This window comes from Myzus persicae, unplaced genomic scaffold, assembly GCF_001856785.1.
Source record: "Myzus persicae strain clone G006 unplaced genomic scaffold, MPER_G0061.0, whole genome shotgun sequence".
Classification (NCBI taxonomy): domain Eukaryota; kingdom Metazoa; phylum Arthropoda; class Insecta; order Hemiptera; family Aphididae; genus Myzus; species Myzus persicae.
Window position 1 is genome coordinate 119,349 of NW_019100914.1, and position 21,197 is coordinate 140,545.

Consider the following 21,197-nt stretch of genomic DNA (forward strand, 5'->3'; position numbering starts at 1 on the left):
TTATTTAGTTGTTTTACGTGATTTACTTTTATTACTGTCAGTATATTTTAAATTATTTTGTTATACATTATATTGATCTTGAATTGTAATAATTATAAATACAATGTAAGAGTAATAATATGTTAAAATTGTCAATCAAAAATAACTGTTGTTACAAAAAAGCTTATAATATAATTTATTCACTTAAATTGTTTTAACTTGGGGGGGGGGGAGGAGGATCACTTTTCCCAGATACACGAGAAAAGTAAATAATGTATTTAATAATGTAATTGCATTTTCCAAATTTTTATTTTACTATAAAAATATTCTTATTTTATTTTTCAAAGTCAAAGTATGCCGTTTTTACTACTCTTTTAAAGTATCTACTTCAAAATGAAAATAAAAGTTATTTGTGTAAAATTTTTATATCATTTTTTGAGAACTGTAGTTAACCTGTTCACTTTATTTTGATACAGTTTCTGAGATAAATAATTATATTAACAACCAATGTAATTGCTAGTAATTTCACTCAACGTTTAGAGAAATTAACAAAGTTGTATAGTTTTTGTTCATGGCAATGTCTTGTGTTTGTGTCTATCAAATTTGAGTAAAATTATCAGAAAATCTAACAAAAAAAATATACATCTAAATCTAAAAACCGTCAGTTTTTAAGTATAAAACTACAAAAGGTCTACTATATTCATGCAGCCGTTTTCAATTTTTTTAAATAACATAGCACCACTGAAATAAAGTTTTTACTTTATTTGAACGACTATTTAAGTGATAAACTTTTTCTTCAATTGTAGTGTACGGTGTACCTACCTATTCGTTTGAGTACCTATCTAGCTATATACGTAAACATTTCATGTAATATTCATTATTATGAGCCCGAACTTCATAATACTATATTTATATAATGTTAATAATATAAACGTTGGTTTAAATAGTTGGATTTAGATAAAAATAAACTGAATTACTGTTACATAATTTATTGACAACATTAAATAAACGAGTGTATGCATAAAGTGCATGGTATTTTTTTTAAATAATACAAATTAGGTACAAAAAAAAAAAAACGTTATCACAACAATCTCTACAGTTTCTGAAGGAGTTTTAAATATTTAAATAGGTTAATGGAAAATTTACTTTTACATCTGTATGTGTAGAAAAACTAAGTGGTCTAAAGCTTTGATTCAATGAATTGTTTCAATAATTCTTTTTTTTTTTGTTAACTGAAAGTGCTTATGCAAATTACATGGGAATTCAAATAATGTGATTGCGGAATAGCTACATATCACGTTTTAGCTGGGTACATCAGCTGCAGTTAATTTCTAAAGAAAAAGATTACAAACTTTTCCATTCACTGTTAAAAAGTATTTATTGGTTTACTCAGATATTTGGTGTTTCCATCAAACATTACATAAACGTTAGAATTGTAGACTAGTTTTAAAATAAAATAAATATACTTTAAATGAATAATGGTTTATCTTAGAACCAAAAAGTAGATATGGATGTATAAACTATAAAGTAGTTAATAAACTTAATTACTAGGAAGTCATATCTTTTTTTTTTGGCCATGTTCATATTTCTTTTGTAATATTATTAATGTGTTTATACTTTATAGTCTAATTATTATCTTCTTTTAATATGTTATACTATGCATACCATGCAATTCAGTGTTTGGCAAGTTCCTTATAAAAAGGAATGCGCGTTCTGTTCCTCGTTCTTTAAAAAAAAAAATTCTTTCCTTTGCCATTTCTTTGGAACATGAACGAGTTCCTTTTTTAGTTCCAAGTAAAATCTTGTTTGATCATCAATGTTTTTTTTTCATATTTAAATTTAGGTATTTAACTTTTTATTTATACTTATTCATACCTACAAGGACATTTATAATTTACTATTTAATTTAAGAATATAATATTGAACATATTTTTTTTCTTTCATTCGTCTAAATTTATTATTTTTAAACAGTATAAATTAATATTAAATTATTCGATTAACTTCGATACTCGATAACTACCACTATTTGGAAATATACACACTAAGAAAAAAAGTATTTTAATTTGAATTATTTACATATCTGTCTAAATTGGAACTTTAAAGAAACGAAAAATTTTGTTATTATTCCTTGAAAAAAGAACTCGTTCATTTTCTCGTTCTTTTTTTATAAAAAGGAATTCGTTTCTTCCAAACACTGATACGCATAGACGGGGTACCTAATGTATTGGTTTTGTCAATTATAGATTTTACGTATTTCTGAAAAAAATAATTTCTTTAGTTCAATGTATCAAATTTATACTTCGAATAGTGTGTATATAAGTAATAAGTTATATAAATAAAATATACATGTATATATATATATGTAGTACCTATAACAAGGTCATAAATCATGGTATAGTAGTATAATATGATTGAAGTAATAAAATCATAAATAAATTAAATATTGTACACGCGTTGATTATACCTATCTATTTTAGTCATTTTTGTGTCAAGTGTCAATATTGCCCAACCGAATATTTCATTGTTGTAATTATATAATTATGTATTTTGTAATTTGTAATTTTATTTTATTTTATTGTAATTGTCGAGTTATCATAGTTATATACTCGGACTTTTTTAATTAAAAAAAAAAAAAATTATAATAATTATGATAAGATCTAAAATTGAATAAACACAATTAACAGTCTCGTTCGATTGCCACAATGGCGAGGTTGAAAAAGGATAATGTATGCGTCTTTTTTTCCACTTCAGTGATAAAAGCATAGAAGGATAGTAAACAAATAACAAGAAGTGTATCTCATATTAAAAGTTTAAAATAATTAACAATGATACGCACAACTTTAACCAGACCAAACCGAATACAAGTCAGAAACTAGTTCAACTAATGGAACCAAACTGTTTAGTTAAGGCGTCCAAGAAATAGAGCCAAGAACAAGGGAAACCCTTTGTGCAACTATGATAAATATTTTATTCTATATTCTACTAAACATTTTATTATTAATTAATGTTGTAAAAATAATTAAAGTAACAGGGCAGCAAAGGGACGGTGTATTGTTGACTGTTGTGATGATAAAATTATACGAGAAGTGTAGCCGTGTAGGTAATAAACATAATAAGTAGTTACTTTCGATTATAACAATAATAGTCAATAATGATTAGTGATTACCTAGTCATTACCGAGAATGACTGATTGGTGAAGTTAATAGTAAAATGTATATTAATATTTATAATAGAGTTCATATTTTTTTTTTGAGTAATTAAAAATTTTTTCGACTGGGTATAGTTTTATTATTATTATATTGTTTTTTTAATGCTGCATAATATATTATTATATGACTATATTATTATTTAATGACTATTAGGATTAAAGATGTTCATCAATAATTGCAATATTTTTTGTACCGCGCACATAAAATTAGACACAATGTAAGTTATTACAAACTCACAACACTCATACAATATTATTAACCCTATTTGGATTTAAATTAAACACAAAATGGGTTTTCAGAAACGATACATGAATCAATACAAGTGAAAGGAAAAAAACAATCTAATAAAGAGTTCAATCGTCAAAAATCGAATGAAATATAAAACTGGCTCTATTCATTGTACATATAGTCTAACAGAACGGAGCTTTATAAAACTTTTACTTGATTCGATATAGAAGTTGTTGAACACTATAGACCATAATCCCTTCCTTTTGTATTTTATTAGATCACATTTATCAATAGTGCCCTCTTTCTCTCTATATTTTCCCTTTGTAGTTTTTATCAATGATTATGGTCGAAAACTAGTTGTGAAAACGAATCGTAAATCTCATCACAATACAATATATTATTGCCTGTACAATCCGACCAAACTAATAGTATTTATGAATTTTTATTCGTAATTTTTTATAGTGGTCAGTAATAACGTTACGAAGCTTGTGCCACAAATAACAATAATATAATATTGTTGTTGAAATGGCGCAATATAAATTTGTAATTACCTATCATTTGTTTAAGACTGAAATTAAAAATTAGTTGTTATAACCGGCGTCCGTCGGTTGGTTACCTACATGCAACCTCCCTCAAGCAATTGTATGCAATTGTATACAATTGAATACCTTTGAATATATGCCTTTGTATGACGTTATCTCGTATGTTTATATAAAACCTCACGTGTAAATATAATACTGTACAAAAATATATATTAATATTTTCTTTTCTAAATAGGTACTGTACATAAAATATTAAAATAATTAATCACTCGTTGTATTTGTTATGCACATGTGTATACACAAAACAAATGGCACAGAAATTCATATTTGGCATTAGTTCAATAATAAATGTAAAAACCTGGCATTGTAATGTAAGACTATAGAAGTTATTTAAATGAACCGGTACGTGCACAAATATAATTAAAACTAAACCACAAACTTGCTCGGCTATTATATAAAATCAAAAGTAATGTCCCCATGTCTAGATGGCGTTATCGATTAATTTATTCGTGTGTGTAACCCACCCATTAATGAAGTCAAAACAAATATTTAATTTCATTATTTGGAATTAATTTATATGATTAGAATTGATGACGATTAAAAACATGTATTATAAACCAATAAATTACTTAATGTGGAATAAAAAATCAGGGCATTAATTTTACTGAGTCACAAAATATGTCGAGTGTATAGGTAAATCGTTGTTAATTAAGTCATCTTTATGAATGTGTTAAGTTTAAATTAAAATCATTGCATATACCTACCTATTTGGATTATAAACGGTGTGGCTCAATTTTTAGTACCTATCTAATACTGGGTACAGGGACCTATTTAGAATTCAATTTCTTAAGGATGGGGAGATGGTTGCAAATCTCGAGTCAGGATTTCCAACAGCATAATTGATAAATAATAATGATAATAATTTTATACACACATACTTTAATTTTCAGGGAGGGAGTTGAAAAATTGTTGATAAGAATATCGTTTGCATTATAAAATAATGATTATAATTTTATATAATATTATATTACTGTTATAAACTTATAGCTTATAAGTAAGTCAATATCATCGTCATTGTAAAACCGTGTAGACATAGGTTTGTGGCATTGATTAAATTATAAGTATAATTAATCAATGTTCGTGGTATGTATTATATTTAATGACATTGAATTAATATAAATGTTTTGGAAATTTGCAATGTATATGAATAGACATTAATAAAAGTTAAAACAGTTATACGTCTTAATGGTGATAAGCCTCAAGTCCCTAAGATAAAATTTTTTTATGAATTACAAAAAAATAAACATTGGTAGAGGTCATTAATCAATATTTTTAGTTTGAATTTAGAATTCGGTAAAAATCTGAACTTTAAATGTCATAAAAAAAATTGTATAATATATTATGTATGTTCAATATTTTGAGTTTGTTGTAAGAACCACTTTTGAAGAAACATGTATTACATTTTCAAACTTAAACTATTAAAATAATAAATTTTATGAATTTAAACTACAAAATAATTTGCAAACGATCGTGATTTTGATAAATGTTGTCAAATTTCACTCAAAAGTTAATAAAAATAATAAATTATTTAAATAGTATAATGTATACTTTTATAACATTTAAGTATTAATAATATATTACATAAATACAATGTTTTCGGAAAAAATTAACTCAACCTACTATAAATACTATTAGACAATAGTACAATGAATATTATTACTTTAATAGCAATTACATCTAAGACCATATCATGAAATATACTTAGTAATATTTAGACTGACAGACTTTCTCCACTCATAATCGTTTTTCTTTTGCAATGATTAATCATTGAGTTCAAATTTAACACATACATTGTAGTGACTTACTCAATGACAATTAACGAGATACACTCGACAGCTACTGTGCAGCAGAATGGTTACCTACTTTCCCCATTTTAAATTTCATATATTTCAAAGCAGAATACATTTCTGAGTATTTTCACAAATCAAAATTTTAAATATACAAACTTTTAAATAATTAACTAATTTAATAAATTTATAAAATTATTACTTAGATAATGTACTTAATAAATTATATATATAAATTGTTCCTTAATAATAATTCATTAATTCTTCAAATTTAATAATAATTCATTAATTCTTCAAATAAATAATTTAATTCATCAAGTATTGAATACAAATATGAGTAAAAATTACCTATGTCAATAAAATATTACATTTCTGAAATCGATTCCAAATATATCTAGTTCAAAATCAATTGAAATTTAAACTCTTGAACTTACTAAACTGGACTTTTTGAATGCAATTATTTTAAATCGTCATTCGATTTTCAGTTTAATACGGTAATTGAGTATAAAAGGGGGTTAAAATCATTTATTTTTACTCACATTAACTATAATTCCAGGCATTGGAAATACACGGGTGGGAGGCGATTCTTTTGGCACGTATCGATAGAATTCTTGATCCCTCAGATACCATTTTATTGAATACAGTGCCGTATTTTCCAAATCGTATGTACAGTTCATTCTCAGTATGGATCCAGATCGCACTGCCACTGGGACGTGGATTTTCAAGTCCCTTAAGCCAACACATTCTGTAAGTCAATAAAAACAATAATATACTACAATGTACACTTGCAAACAAAAGTTACTATTATCCTCAAAAGTTAAAAGTAATTTAAAATAAATATATTATTATTATTACTTCTATCTTTAAAGGTATACCTATACAAAATAAAGGTACCTATATGCACTGCACAGTGACGGGGAGGTTTGAAAGTACAACTTCCCCCTTTGAGTTTCTTTCAGTGTGAACGTCTTTGTATACCAAAAATGGTGTGGGTCGCACAAGAACCAACATAAACCCTACGCCATTATTGTCACATGTAATTCGTAATATCGTGTGTATTATAAACATTTTTGTATATGCATACATAATACATAATATTATGACAATATTTAATATTTCTTAAGAGTGGCATGTTTGTGATGTGTCCAGACCATTGTTGCTAAATTTAATATTTGTCCATTTATGCCATCAGTGGATTCTCTTACTGGGTACTCAAAACGTTTCTTTGTTATCTTAAATACAATATTAGTACCCAGATATAATATATCTACCTAATATGAAATGTATAATTTTCAAATAATATTTTGAAATGTATTAGTTTTTCTGTTGGAAACACAAACGATGTAGACATTATCGTATTATATTACAATTTAAAACTGTAATTTTCAAGGTTAAAAAATATTGCCCATTGTAGTCAATATATGAATATATGATAATATTATTGTGTACTTGAATTTTATGGTGTGATTAATTTATTATTCACACAATTTAAACATTTCGTGTATGATGTCTTAACGCACGTGGTTTGAATGGCCGATCGGATCAAACAATTCATACAACGAAAATGTAATGTCATATGTATTTGATGAAATGATCATATTATTACAAAGGTAAAATCATTTTTCTTTGATCAAAATAAAAAAAATGCTGCGTGCTTGTGATTAATTAAATACTTTGTAAAAATATAATTTTATCTACAAATTAAGCAAGAGGGTTAATTAAATACAACTGCAGATACGCACACGTAGAATATATAGCATGAAATATGTGTATTTAATATGACAACAGCTCGAATAACCTTTATATTCCGATGCCTATTGTTTTGCATTGGGACGAATGTGATTTATAGTTTCGAGATTTATCGTCTATATATGTGTGTAGGGTTTCCGATTCATTTTTCCAGGTGTTGGTTTTTAATTTTATGAACGCCACCGCCGCGGCATCACACTACCTACCTAGCTATATAACGGTTGATTTTAACTGCGTTTGACAACCACACAGAAATATATCGGCTTTCGCGCGAGGCCAAGTTTTGCGTTGTGTTCGGGGACGTGTGTATGCTATTAGTAAAGAATGATTTCGGTTTTTTCATTTATATTTCTAAAGCTCCGCATGGCCTTGGCATCGCCCGATGAATTATTACATTGCGCCAACATGGTATAAATCATCCGGTTGCAAATAATAATTTATATAAACACATAATAATGTACGCCGACGCACCTTGCGGTGTAATTATCATAATAAAACCCGGCGACGGATAAAGACTGCGGAAGAAAACCACCCCCTACATGGGGTTGGGGTATATATTATCTGGTATACGCATACGACGGCGTTGGCCACCACTACCATCGCCGCCACCGCCGTCGGTACACGCACCGGATAACTAGTGTCAGAGGTATATATATGTTAATGAACCGTTTTGCGACTTTCGTATGACGTCATATAATACTTACGAACAGTTGGGGTGGAACGATATGTGCAGTGCCATTTTTCTTCCGTAATATATATATATATATATATATATATATATATATATAGGTATGACGTGTTATATATATATATATATATATATATATATAATATACACGGGTGGACGGTCATACAAACGCATCCGGAAAAAACCATATCATTTCCGATATAAATTTCGTAAATTTAAGCCAAAATATAACATATGATGTTTATAATAATATCTTTCCGACCATCATACTACAACTGTAGTGATTTGATTTCCATCTCGCAACAATTTAACAGGAAATATATAACAAACATCGACGATTATATTATTTGCACTCATTTTCAATTCGAAATGAAGTATTTTAAGAAACACCTCGTCCATCCTTGGTTCTCTGTTATAGCTATCGAGACGGTTATTTTTCAATTAGCGAATTTCCTTGTGTACTGTATAGGGCGTTTTACTAGTGATGCTCACCACCAATTTTGCTTTTGACAATAATTTATTTATTTTAAATCTGATTTTTAGAATTTTTTAGGCTTAAAATTGTACGACCATATTTTAAAATTCTTGGATTTTTCATGCCATTAAAGCGTGGAGATTCAAACTTATTTTTTTTAAAATATAAGAACCACGTGTTTTTACTATAATTTATCAACCAACTGAATTTTTTTGTAAATTTTGTTGTATCTAAATTTAAATTCAAACTAATACTTTATGTACTAAGGATATTGAGGATAATAGCCCATAATAATAGGTTTGATATGGGTATATTATGATGATTTGAAAATATATATGAAAATAATAGTACTTAATAATAAATATATGATCTGCAATTTTTTAGTTTTTAAAAATTGTTCGAATAAAATATGTGATAAGAGTACTATATAGACTAAATATTACATATATTTTTATATTTTATGTCGAACCATAACAATCAAGAACCATTATCTCTAGTACTCGTCACTCGTTGGAATTTAAATTTAGACCCGTCGAAAAAAATCACCCAAGTAACAAAGTACAGTAAAAAAAGGGCGCTTTTCATTTGAAAAGAAAAAGAAGTTTGTATCGCCATTGGATTCTCCTTGAATGATATAAAACAATTCTAAGAATTGTTGAATAAAATTATCTTTAAGTGTAATTAGAAGCTCCAAAAATCACAATTTGATTAAAATATTGGCAAACGTACACATAGCAGGATGTGAGCATGGTTGATGAATCACTCTGTATTTGTGACCATGTTATTGTATGTTATTGTAAGACCCGGGTATTTGACTACGAGGTAATATAGTGAATAAGGTATTTTTTTGGATGGTTTAATGGTTTTTGGTGTTTGTTGAAATACCATTTGTGTAACTGTGTAAGTAGTGTTATTGTGGAGTATCTAAAGCGCGACTAGAGAAAGAGAGAGAGAGAGAGAGAGAGAGAGAGAGATTAAAGGTACTGTATTTAATAATCAATACAGATCTTTACGAAGCCCTTGGCGTTCAAAATTAATCGACTTTGAGTTTTTTCGTTCGTTCGTATTCATTTGGTGTTTCATTTATCATTTATTGTTATTTTGGTAATTTTACTATAAATAATATTCAGACAAATCAGTAGTTTATACAAGAGAGACCAGATCTCCAGTATGTATTTATTTTTAAGAAATGTTATGAAAAGTTTTTTTTGAAAAAATTCAAAACTATAATACTGTGTTGTTGCTTACAAAAGAAAATACTCATCATTATTCACACCGTTATTTAGTACACTGATAATTTGAGTTAACGCTCTCTGGCCTCACTAATGGGCTTCGTATATTAAAATACATACTTTTATGATGACCTCAAACGAACGGTTTTACTCTCGTTTTGGGTTTTCATCAATATAGTTTTCACAAAAATAAATGTCTCTAACCGAGTTCTGGAAACAACGTTTTATACCAAACGCCTTTCATGTCCGGAACGTAAACGTCGATACTCGATATCACCTAAAACCCGCAGTTGCAGTTTAACCACACATTATTATTGTTACCTCATTTTGACTTAATATATTCTCTTATTTCACCGTCGTTATAATAATTAAATACATTTGGGTAAAGTTAGGTTTGTTTGTTGCGTTCGTAAGGTTATTGTTAAACCTCTAAATACCGGGCACTCTTTGACGTTAAAATAATGCTGTCCTCTATTCAGGTGTGTGCACTTTTTAGAGGGTTCAGTTTGTAAAAATGCTGTTGTTTGCTTCTAAAAAAACGAACAATATTTAGAGGAGTTTTAGGATAGGTGTCATAGCATCATCTATTTATTGTGATGAAGTATTTACACATCAATGCGCCGCGTTGATCTTTTGTAACTCTGAAAATTAAATGTATTTGTGTATTAAAATTAATTACGCATAAGGTACTATTTTTTTTTCAATTTTATATTTTGATGGTGAAAAGAATGAATAATTAAACGAGATAATCTTGAAAATAAAGAAAGATTTATTTATTTTATTAAAAATCAGCTTGAAAAATGTTCATTTTAATAAATCGTTTATTCTATTAACCTGTTTTGCTTATCCAAAAAGTTTGCCTCATTAGGCTGATTAGGGTAGAAGAGATCCTAACTTAATGATTTTATAAAGAGTATCAAGAGAGAAATTATAATAATATGGGCGTATTAAAATGGTCCAAATGTTTTTTTAATTGATTAATACAAAAGATATTTCATTCATTTAAACTTTAAAATATATTAAGCTGAACGTGTATTATAGAAATTATTCAAAGTCAAAATAATTCGTGTTGTTTCCTACATAATAATATAATATGGCGTACAATATAATATTATCAATACGTATATTATGTCGTCCGTATGTGTATAATATTATATAACGAACATTATTGTTGCGAATTATCGATACAATTTGATCATTGCCGGAGTATTTGATCTAAAAACGATACCGGAGAAAACAAGTTGTAGCTTTATTTTAAATTTTATTGCTGGTAGGTACTTGGAAGTTCAAGAGTACCTATACTTTGAATATTATAACTCTCTTAGACAGGATTACGGCACTTTGTAAGGAAAACACAGTTTAGATTATATGCATGCCGCTTACAAAACCATTAGTCTTGAGTTTAAAACCTTTATAATAATATAATGTTTTTTTTTTTTTCATATTATCATTATTCTATTTTGTCGTATCTTTCATAATGCATTGTATAGTTCCGGAAAACCAGTAACGATTAAGGTCACGATGCATTTAGATAGGCCGCGTTTATATGGAACGAAATTGTAGGTGTAGCAATTAATGAGTATTAAAAATTAAAATAATGCTAAATAAACTATATACGTACGAGTAGTAACATTTACGGTACCTATATACGAAACATCGATTGCAAAAGTTTGGTCGGGATTTCGGTTGACATTGATTGTGTTGTAGCGACTCATGAATACTTTTATTTGAACTCCATTTTTAAAATGTTAATAAACATGACGAGCGTCATTTACGGATGAAAAAAAAAAAAATAAATAGGTAGTTAAAAAATGTTTGTTTTGAGAGAAAAATGGTTCATGCGTGTTTGTGTAGTTGTGTATATGTATTCCAATCAATCTCGCCGTAAATATTTGTAATAATATTACAATTTGGTGATCGATTATTGTTTTTTGCAATAAATTATATTTCCAGTGCGTTACGATACTAACGATGTGTATTAGTAATTGAGGTTTTTAATTGAATAATTAATACCATTATGAAAGTGCCGTGTGAAATGATAATATTTTACTATTAGTTTTTTTTTAGAAAACCACACAAATATATTATTTTAATTGTTATTTGACATTGCTATACTAGGTATTCCGATATTTCACGTACATATATACCTATATACGTATGTATGCTATTGAACTATTGAAGTATTATGACTTTTAGTTTATTAATTATTCCACTTCAAAGAAAGCATTTTCTTAGGATATTGGTATACGATGTAAAACCATTGCGTCCATCTTTGTAGTTGTTCATTTGCTTACACGATTTGTGGAATCCGTTATCGTTTAGTTATAACTGTTATAAGCTATTGTTTTTTGTACTGTGAGTAATTAGTGCGAAGACGATTCTATAATGTTTAATTCAAAAGTCCTAAATGAAAAATTAATAAATAAAATGGTAATATCTTTATCCTTGATATTTTTACTATCCATTTAAATAAGTACAATATAATATATTATGATTATAATACTAGAAGTATTAAAGATAATTTTTTTGAACTTTTAGTCGTTGCATTAGAATAACTTTCTTTTGGTTTAATTTAGCTACATTATCAGTGGTGATTGTTTGACATAAATATGCCATACATATGCAATTTTTATTGATTCTGTATAATATCAAAATGTTATTTTGCTGTATAAATATGACAACTATTTAGTCTTCATGACACACAATCTATCTGTTTGTGAATTCAATTCATTATTTAAATTGTGTATGACAATACCCAATTAGGGTAATAAGTTTTATTTTTGGCTATTTTGATGAATAGTTTAATTTGTACACTTTCTTTGAAAGTACATAGTTAGGTCAGAGATTTGTCTACCCTATATCGAGAACTTTAGTTGTATTACATTTGTACTGGTTACTTACATATTTCAGTGAAATCATCACGAACATTCGGATTTATAAATTTAAAACAATAGTTAAAAATAACTATTAAGACATGCATTGCGGAAGATATACTATAATGTTTGTTTTTGATTTAATGAAATGACATAAATGATAAATCATTCTCATATCCTTTTTTAAATAACAAAGAAATATGTATATTGTATAGGTAGTTTAGAGCAGCTGGTCACAATCTCTGGAACATGCATAATATTTCGTATCGTTACGTATTATCCATTAATATAAAAATAAAACTATTATATTATATATAGTTTTAAACTTAACAACTAAGGTTCTAAAAACAGTCAAAAACATTTTATATTAATGTTTTTTTTATTTGAAGAAATGGTTAAAAATAATTAGGTATATTAAATGTAGTTGTTTTTTAGTTAAATTACATTTTATTATAGTTCCTATTTATAGTAATAATTAGGGTACCTTATGATACGTCTCTATATAGAATAAGTATTTAATGGGTTGAAAAAAAATAGTAAAAATGGATTATTTCAAGCACTTGATTAACTTAGGTATTTCAAATAATAGGTAGTATAGGAGCTTCTTAAATAATAATAACATACTTGCACTACAGCAGTCGTAAGGTTAATCCTACAGTCTCGTATTTTCGATGTTTACATGTTGTACCTAGCAATAATTTACCTACAGTAACATACATTTTGTAATTTAATTAATAACATATAATTACATTTACGTTTGATGCCCATGGATGTCTTGGCTGGAACAATAGACTACAGAGAAGGTCAGTGGGTTCATAATTTGGTTCACGTTTTTTATGTTTCCAACTGTTTTATTTAAATTGACATTAAGTTCCCTTTTATGGTGTCGATTCTTTGTTTTAAAAATGAGTCTAAAAGCCAAGTTAGTCAAAATTTTTTTTTTTTAATTGGTCGGCAAAATATCATTAAACTAAAAGCTAGAACTTATTTGAAAATTTATGTAAACATAATTATAAACAGGTGTACTTATCTCAGTATAAATAATTTAATAGACAAATAACATGATACATAGAATAGTTCATATTTAAAATATGTAAAACAATAGTTTTGCAACATATAAAAATACTTTAGTATTACAAGTGCTACACGCCTCTCAACACTCCAATTACGTTATTGGAGAGGTACAGAGGATGTTTGCGTTTGGTCTGAAACACGAAACACCTACAAAATCACCTATATGGCTGTATAGACGTGTCGGGTTCTTGGTTACTACGCTCTTTGTGTGGATAATGGATTTAAGAAAATATCATCACAGACATATGAGCATGTTGGAAAATAAGTCAACTAGCTAAAAGCTAATTCAACCGCTCTATTATAACATCGATTTTTTTTATGTTAAATATATTTTTCTTTTATGTTAGTTTTGCAGTTAAATACTTACTTATATTGATGTAACTGTTGAATATTTAAAATACATTTATCTGTAAGTATTATTTATTAAATATTTATGCCGTATTGTGTATACCTATTCTATTTGTAATTGTGTTATAGACCTACCATGTTATGTGCAGAGAAACATCACCATTGCTCATAAAAAATATTAAATAATAATATAATATTATAAAAGTAAAAATTATACCTTCCTATCTTTGTACTGTTGTTATTTTTTTTAAGTAGGTATAACAAAATATTCACAAGAGATAGGTACCGTCTTAATATATAATTGACATTCCCAATTATCAAGTAGCAATGTTTAACACTACAATTCAGTCGATCATCAATTCAAAAACTACAAGCTATATTAAATTAAATTACAGCCTGGTTCGAAAAATGAAAGTTGTACCTTAACCTAACAAAATGAGTGACCTAAAGATTTACCCTAAAAAGATACAACGAGCTCATAAACATTTACATAGACAACCAGGTCATTACAATATTACAACGGAATAGAAAAAACGGCTTAGTCAAATACCTCGGGATCTTTACTCATTCTTGTCTAAAAGCTAAAATGGAATATTCACATAAACCAAAAACTCGCACAAGGCTATTTCAGGATGAGGATTCTTTATCCTTTAGTAAACTTAAAATAAAATCATCCTTCTTTCTATTCACTTTAATAATCAGGCCACTGATAACCTATGGCAGCCCTGTTTGGATATCAGGTTCATCTAATAAAATAAAAAAGATCCAAATTGTTCAATATAAATGTCCAAGGATATGCCTAAAAGTGCCGTACCTAGTGGTTAATGAGATGAATTGTCAGATCCATAACGACACTTGATTCACCCATCATAAATATCTGGAACAAAACTCAATTTAAAACTTTCATGCCGAGCTTAAAGATTCGGACGGAGTCCTTCATTACAATCTAACTCACAACAGGCGTCTGCTGCAATATGTCCTTCTAACGGACACCGAGGGTTTTTCATTGGAAGACGAAGATTAATACTAAATACTAAATGTTATCTTTACCATTGCTACTATTATCATTATAGTTAAGTAATATCAATGTTATTAACATTAGCAATTTATTCTCACCATAATTAATATTATTATGCACAATTAGTTGTAATGACACTCGATGTGATAATTATATCAATTTATCAATTTATAATCACATACAACTATTTGTAACTAAATAATTTAAAAAAAAAATTATAATAATTAATTTTGAAAATATAATACTTATATGAAAATAGTATTGTTAATGACATTTATTTGTTTAAATGCTAATTAGTTAAATGCGTAACATATATTTTTCTTACTCAAAATCTCGGAAAAATTAAAATGGTATATACAAGTCTTTGCGTCATAAAAGTTCTACTCTGGTCTCTGAGTTGCTAAGCTATATTTTAAGTCAATATGCCTAACTCGTAAGACATTACACACAGAAATGTATTAAAAGTTAAAACTTTTTCCAATTTTCCAATAGAAACTCTACGAGCCAAGTAGAATTGTATTAATTTCGAATAACGATCAAAATAATTTTCAGAAGTTACATAATATTAAGTACTAAGTATTATATATACTGTTAACGAAATTGGATGTTTTTCTTTTTATGTTCTGTAGATACTGATATAGTAATTACTAGTAAAAAACCACTTGAAAAATTGTTGTTTGAACATACTTTATTCGTCAAGAATCTGCTGTAACAAGTCTCATCAATCATTTATAGAGATAAAAGAAGCGAAGAGATGATCTCATAAAACTATTAACTATAAACAGCGCTGAAAGAGATTTATTTGAAAATAAAATATAAAGGGTAATTTTTTATAAGCATGAATCTTATTATTTTTAAAATCTATAAAATAACTAAGCTTTAAATAAATGAATATAGGTAGATACCTACTTGCATTATAATATTTATTGCATGAAATATGTTACTGTATTTCATTGCGTAAATATTCAACAATCACAATTTATTAAGATATACAAGCAAAACTTACTATTATTAAACATTTTTTTTTAGCTAAATAAAATAATAATAATATTTAAATATTTTTTTATGATAATTTTTACCCTTGACCATTCACAACTAACTGCGTGACTTTTGATATTGTCGCCGAAATCAGTATTCATTCTTAGCGAATTGTGTTAGAAGCTAGTGACTAATAATAATTTTTTTATTGTATTTAGATATTTTTTCTTTACTTGCTAGTTGCTGTAATTTAAATTATAAATGATTTGTATTTATATGTCAAATAATATAATAGTCATATAAATATTTAATATTAATGAGTAGCATAAACTAATTTTCTAAACATAACTTTTATGTTGTATAATAACTCATCAAAAAACCGGGGAGAATTCACTCTGGTGTATATAGTAGGTTTCGAGTGTAACTCGCCATTGAGTGAGTCAACGTAACTGATGTGCTTGAATATGAACTCATTGATGAATTAAGAAGTTGCATTATGCATAACAAAAACGATTCTCATCGGAGACGGCGCCGTCTGCAGTCTCTATCTCTAAAGATATTTTATGATTTATTAGTATTAGGTAAATTTATATTACCTAGTAATTTATGTTCCTGTTAACTATACGGTATGTAAGTTACTAGTTAGTGCCGGCCGGTACGGCAGGGCGAATAATTTAATTCCCTATTTTTTAAACTAGTTATTACAACACAATTTCATATTTTATTGAAGTTTCAATTATCTATGCCTGTCGAGTATTTTAAGCTGAGAAAACTAATTAAATGTTTGTGGTATATTTATTGTAAATAACTAATAAGTAATTGTTATATACGTGTTGTTAAAATAAGTTTTTACACGCCTCAATTTTATAAATAAATGCATACTTAAATAACACCCATGGACTATAAAAAATAAAAATAAATAAATGTAAATCAGAAGCTATGTATTATGTAATATATTCTGGTAAAATAGAACTTAAAAAAAATAATCAAATAATAATATTTAGATTAGGTTATACAACGATGAAGTTAAAAATGTGATAAAAAAAAAGGAGTAATAATAAATTAATAAATGTGTTTGCAAATTTAGTGTAGGTGACTGCAGTATAGGTGCTGCTTCTTTTGCATATAAAATGTCAAGTCATATCATATATTATAAATTATGCATATAACGGTTATTGCAAATATTCGATAGACAGATAGCTTATGCAAAATGTGTGCAGAAACTATAAAATCAAGTTGAAAAAATCCCCGAAGAAGTCGCACTGCTGGAGGCGTTGAGTCAGGGGCGGTTCTTGACAAGTCACTGCGAGGAGGGAAAGGTGAAAATATTTTACGTATACATACACGCATTCCATATTCCCCCCCCCCCCGTTGACATGATGAAAAGTAATTTTATGTACTACACGTTTAATACCTCTATATACATGAAATCATTTTTTTTTTCCAATAAATATCTTAGTTTTGGACGACTTTTCGAGCAATTACGTATTTATTTAAACTTTTATACATTTTATGCATGGAGGGCGATCTACCACTTACATTAGGTCATTGTAATGGATGTGTCAAATATGATCTAAATGATAAATCATTGTAAATATAATATATTGAATATATACGACGAAAAAAGTAGAAAATCCTAAAGATTATTTATTTGTTTATAACTTATATAATTTATGTGTTTGTATAGGCACTGTTAATTTATAGTTAGTTATTACTTATTATAGTGTATCACTCTATTATAATATAATAATATCGACGTTTAGAATAGAATGGTGTAAATAGGTTAGTGGTAATGTGGTGCGCATAACTGTGTAAGACACACAGTTAATCTGATTATTTTGAAAATACAATTGCGTAGTATGTATGGTAAATAATAATTAATTCAATTATAAAAAGTTTCAAGTTCCTACAAATAACAATTTTTAAATTATAAGAAAAATATCTAAAATCGTTATTTTGAGTTTTTATATAATATTATCTATTTCTGAAAAAAATAACTTGAAATGTCTGTAAAAAAAAATTGTGCATTTAATGAATTTTATTTATTTTTTTAGGTAGCTGCAAGAAAAACCTACTAGGAATCTTGTATTTAATTACGTATAATATTTTTAGGTATGTTATTTTTTTTGTCAAAAACCAATGTTGCGTAAATATTGCAGTTTCCCTAAGAAAAGTGAGAGGTTTTTTTTTACGTTTGACTAATTCTTAAGTACTAATTCGTTACTAGAAACTACCCTCAAAGTTGAAGATTGAAGAATTTGTCTATTATAAAAAGTGTCTTCATGCAAAACAAAATAAAAACACTTATAATTATTTTAAAACCTATTCATTTATCTCTCCGCTCTGAATCTATATATATGCATAACCTATACTAAAAATAGTAATATTTATTTTATTATAGATAATAATATAGTATAATTTATTTTGCAATTTATACATTTTAAGAGAACGTCGTATACGTATGTGTTGTCTCCGCCTTACTCGCATAATATACCAAAATGTATGCCTAGTAGTTCCAATTTTATATTGTAAGCCTAAACATTATAGTAAATTGATCTATATTATCAAACTTAAATGTAAAAACATTGTCCGTGTTCTATCGTTGGTTTTTTAAGATATTTTAATTTTTAAGTGAATTATGAGCATTTTAAAATATTAATATTTTACATACTCTTAATTCAGTCATAAAATAAATTATCGTAAAAAAAAAACTAGAGAACAATGAACCACCTGCACTGTATACCTATTTGGCTATTTATTCTTCTTCTTCTTATTTAAATACCTATTTAATGTAACCAGCTTTACTGTTGAGCTTATACTAAAGTAAAATTTCAATAGAAATACTTGAAAATTAAATAGACTTGTGTTTGAAGTCAATAGTGCAACCGATTATATTTCCGACTCTAAATTTTCGACCGTACGTAGAAACCCGATGAGAGGTAACAGATAATGTTGTTTTATTTATAAGTTTGATAATAAGTAAATTCACTTGAATATTTAAACTAACAACACAAGAGTGGAACTGCTGGACGCATTTACTTTTATATTCTATATTAATATATTATGCGTCAGACCCTTGATGGTATGACGTCCTCCTCAGATACTGTAAATATGTAAGAACAGTTATTCATTCTCAGGGATGCTGTTATATGATGGAGTTGTTAAAATATTTTTCTAATTGTTTATATGAGCTGATCTTCGATAATTACCATTGGTTTTACTGGAGCTTCTAGAAAAAAATGAGTGGTTTCGGGGCTATTAAATAGCTCTGGTTTTATTGTGGATTGGACCATTTAAATCGTGTACCTACATTTGCACTTGAAAGAACTACACACATCACAAGTTAATAATAATATGTTTGTATTATTATATGTACGAGTTCTTAGTAGGTATATAATAATTTATGGATACCGTTCGTATAACATGTTTATAGGTAGCCAATTTTCAGTTAAAAAAAAAATGAAATACAAGAGTAAACATAAATTTAATATTAAATACACTTACTTACCGAGAGTAGCACAATACACATGGATTACAGAAGAGGAAAAAAAATAGGTTCGAAAATTCTTCAAGAACGTTATATTTAATTCCCATGGCGTTTGGTGGTTTAAACTCGAAAAGTTTTCTCAGCGGTGAAAAGGTTCCGTAAACTGTTAAGCGCCATTCGAATGCGCTTTCGGCCACGAAGCATTTTATCCCTTTTGATTGTAGTCGTTGGGCAAGCTGAGCAGCTCGATAACTAATGACTTTTTAAGTGAATTTCGGGTCTACATCGATGTATAACACTTTCAGGAACGCAAAGACTTCCTTTTGTACATAAAACGCTTTCACGCCTGCCGCCGCCGTTATTCGGGTTTCGTGATTACCAGCCAGCCAGCCGGCTAAGCTAAAGTAATCACTAAAACGTTTCTCATTACAAGTTGTCTTTTATCATGTATTCCCGAAATGGAGTAGGACAATTAAATACGCACCGTATATAAAAGGTTAATAGCTAGATTGTTTGTTTTTTCAAAAAGCTTTTTGAAAGCTGATAACGCTCTGTACCTTAACATCAGTAATATCGCGTATAATAAACACTTGGCTGTTATTATTATATGTATAAAATTATAGTTCACTGATCGCTAGTATCCCTATAGTGATTATTTTATTAAAATGTATTAATTTTATCTTGCTATTGTACTATGTATCGAATTAAAAAATAGTAAGAAACAGCGAAATCGGTTTAAAATCAAACACATTTTTGTATGAGTGTAAGACGTTTTCAAAGTTATCGTTTCGCTAAGTTATCACTCAAATTTTTTATTTATTTTTCTCTAATTAGTTGATTGAAATTAAATCTATTAAGTGTTAAAATGTATTTTCCTTTTTATCAATATGCTTTAATGTAAGGGTTCAAAATGCTGCTGATATTCATTCAAAATCATAAAAAATTTTATAACGTGTCCATTTTCTGTCACTACCTATCTATATTTTAGATAAGATTGATGAAATATTTTTTGATGAGGTGAAATAAAAAATACTATAAAATTGTTTTTTTCATCGTCGAAATGGAATTTTAAAAGACAGCTAATTAGCATTTGAACATAATACATGAATTTTTTTGAATTTATTCTATATCTACGTGGCTACATAATTTATAATTCAAAACAACCAACACATGAAAACAGTTTATAATTTTTTGTGGAATTCATACCATTGTTGAGCTTAGCGATGTTAACTCTATTTCTTTGTTTCTATTTTTAGCGTAGCTTATATTTTGTCGAATTGTTTGAACATAACGCATTTAACAGATTTTTAAGACATCTTTAAGAACTGCAAGTAGGTAGAAATATAATACTCCTGTTATATGTCCTACCTATGGATAGCCAAATATAGTAATTACACGTGTAAAGCAATCAGACTTAACCGAATTGTGTGGGTGTATCAATTTAGAAAACGGGTATAATATTATGTATAT

At 27.5% G+C, this 21,197-nt stretch overlaps 1 protein-coding gene across 1 annotated transcript in view; it reads right to left on the minus strand.

Moving 5' to 3' along the window:
- Window positions 1–21,197, minus strand: part of LOC111026798 — a 76,105-nt gene that overhangs the window by 15,676 nt on the left and 39,232 nt on the right. The window contains exon 3 of the mRNA XM_022304941.1: window positions 6,345–6,550. Within this exon, the coding sequence (XP_022160633.1) occupies window positions 6,345–6,550 (206 nt within the window). The remainder of the gene's footprint in view (window positions 1–6,344; window positions 6,551–21,197) is intronic.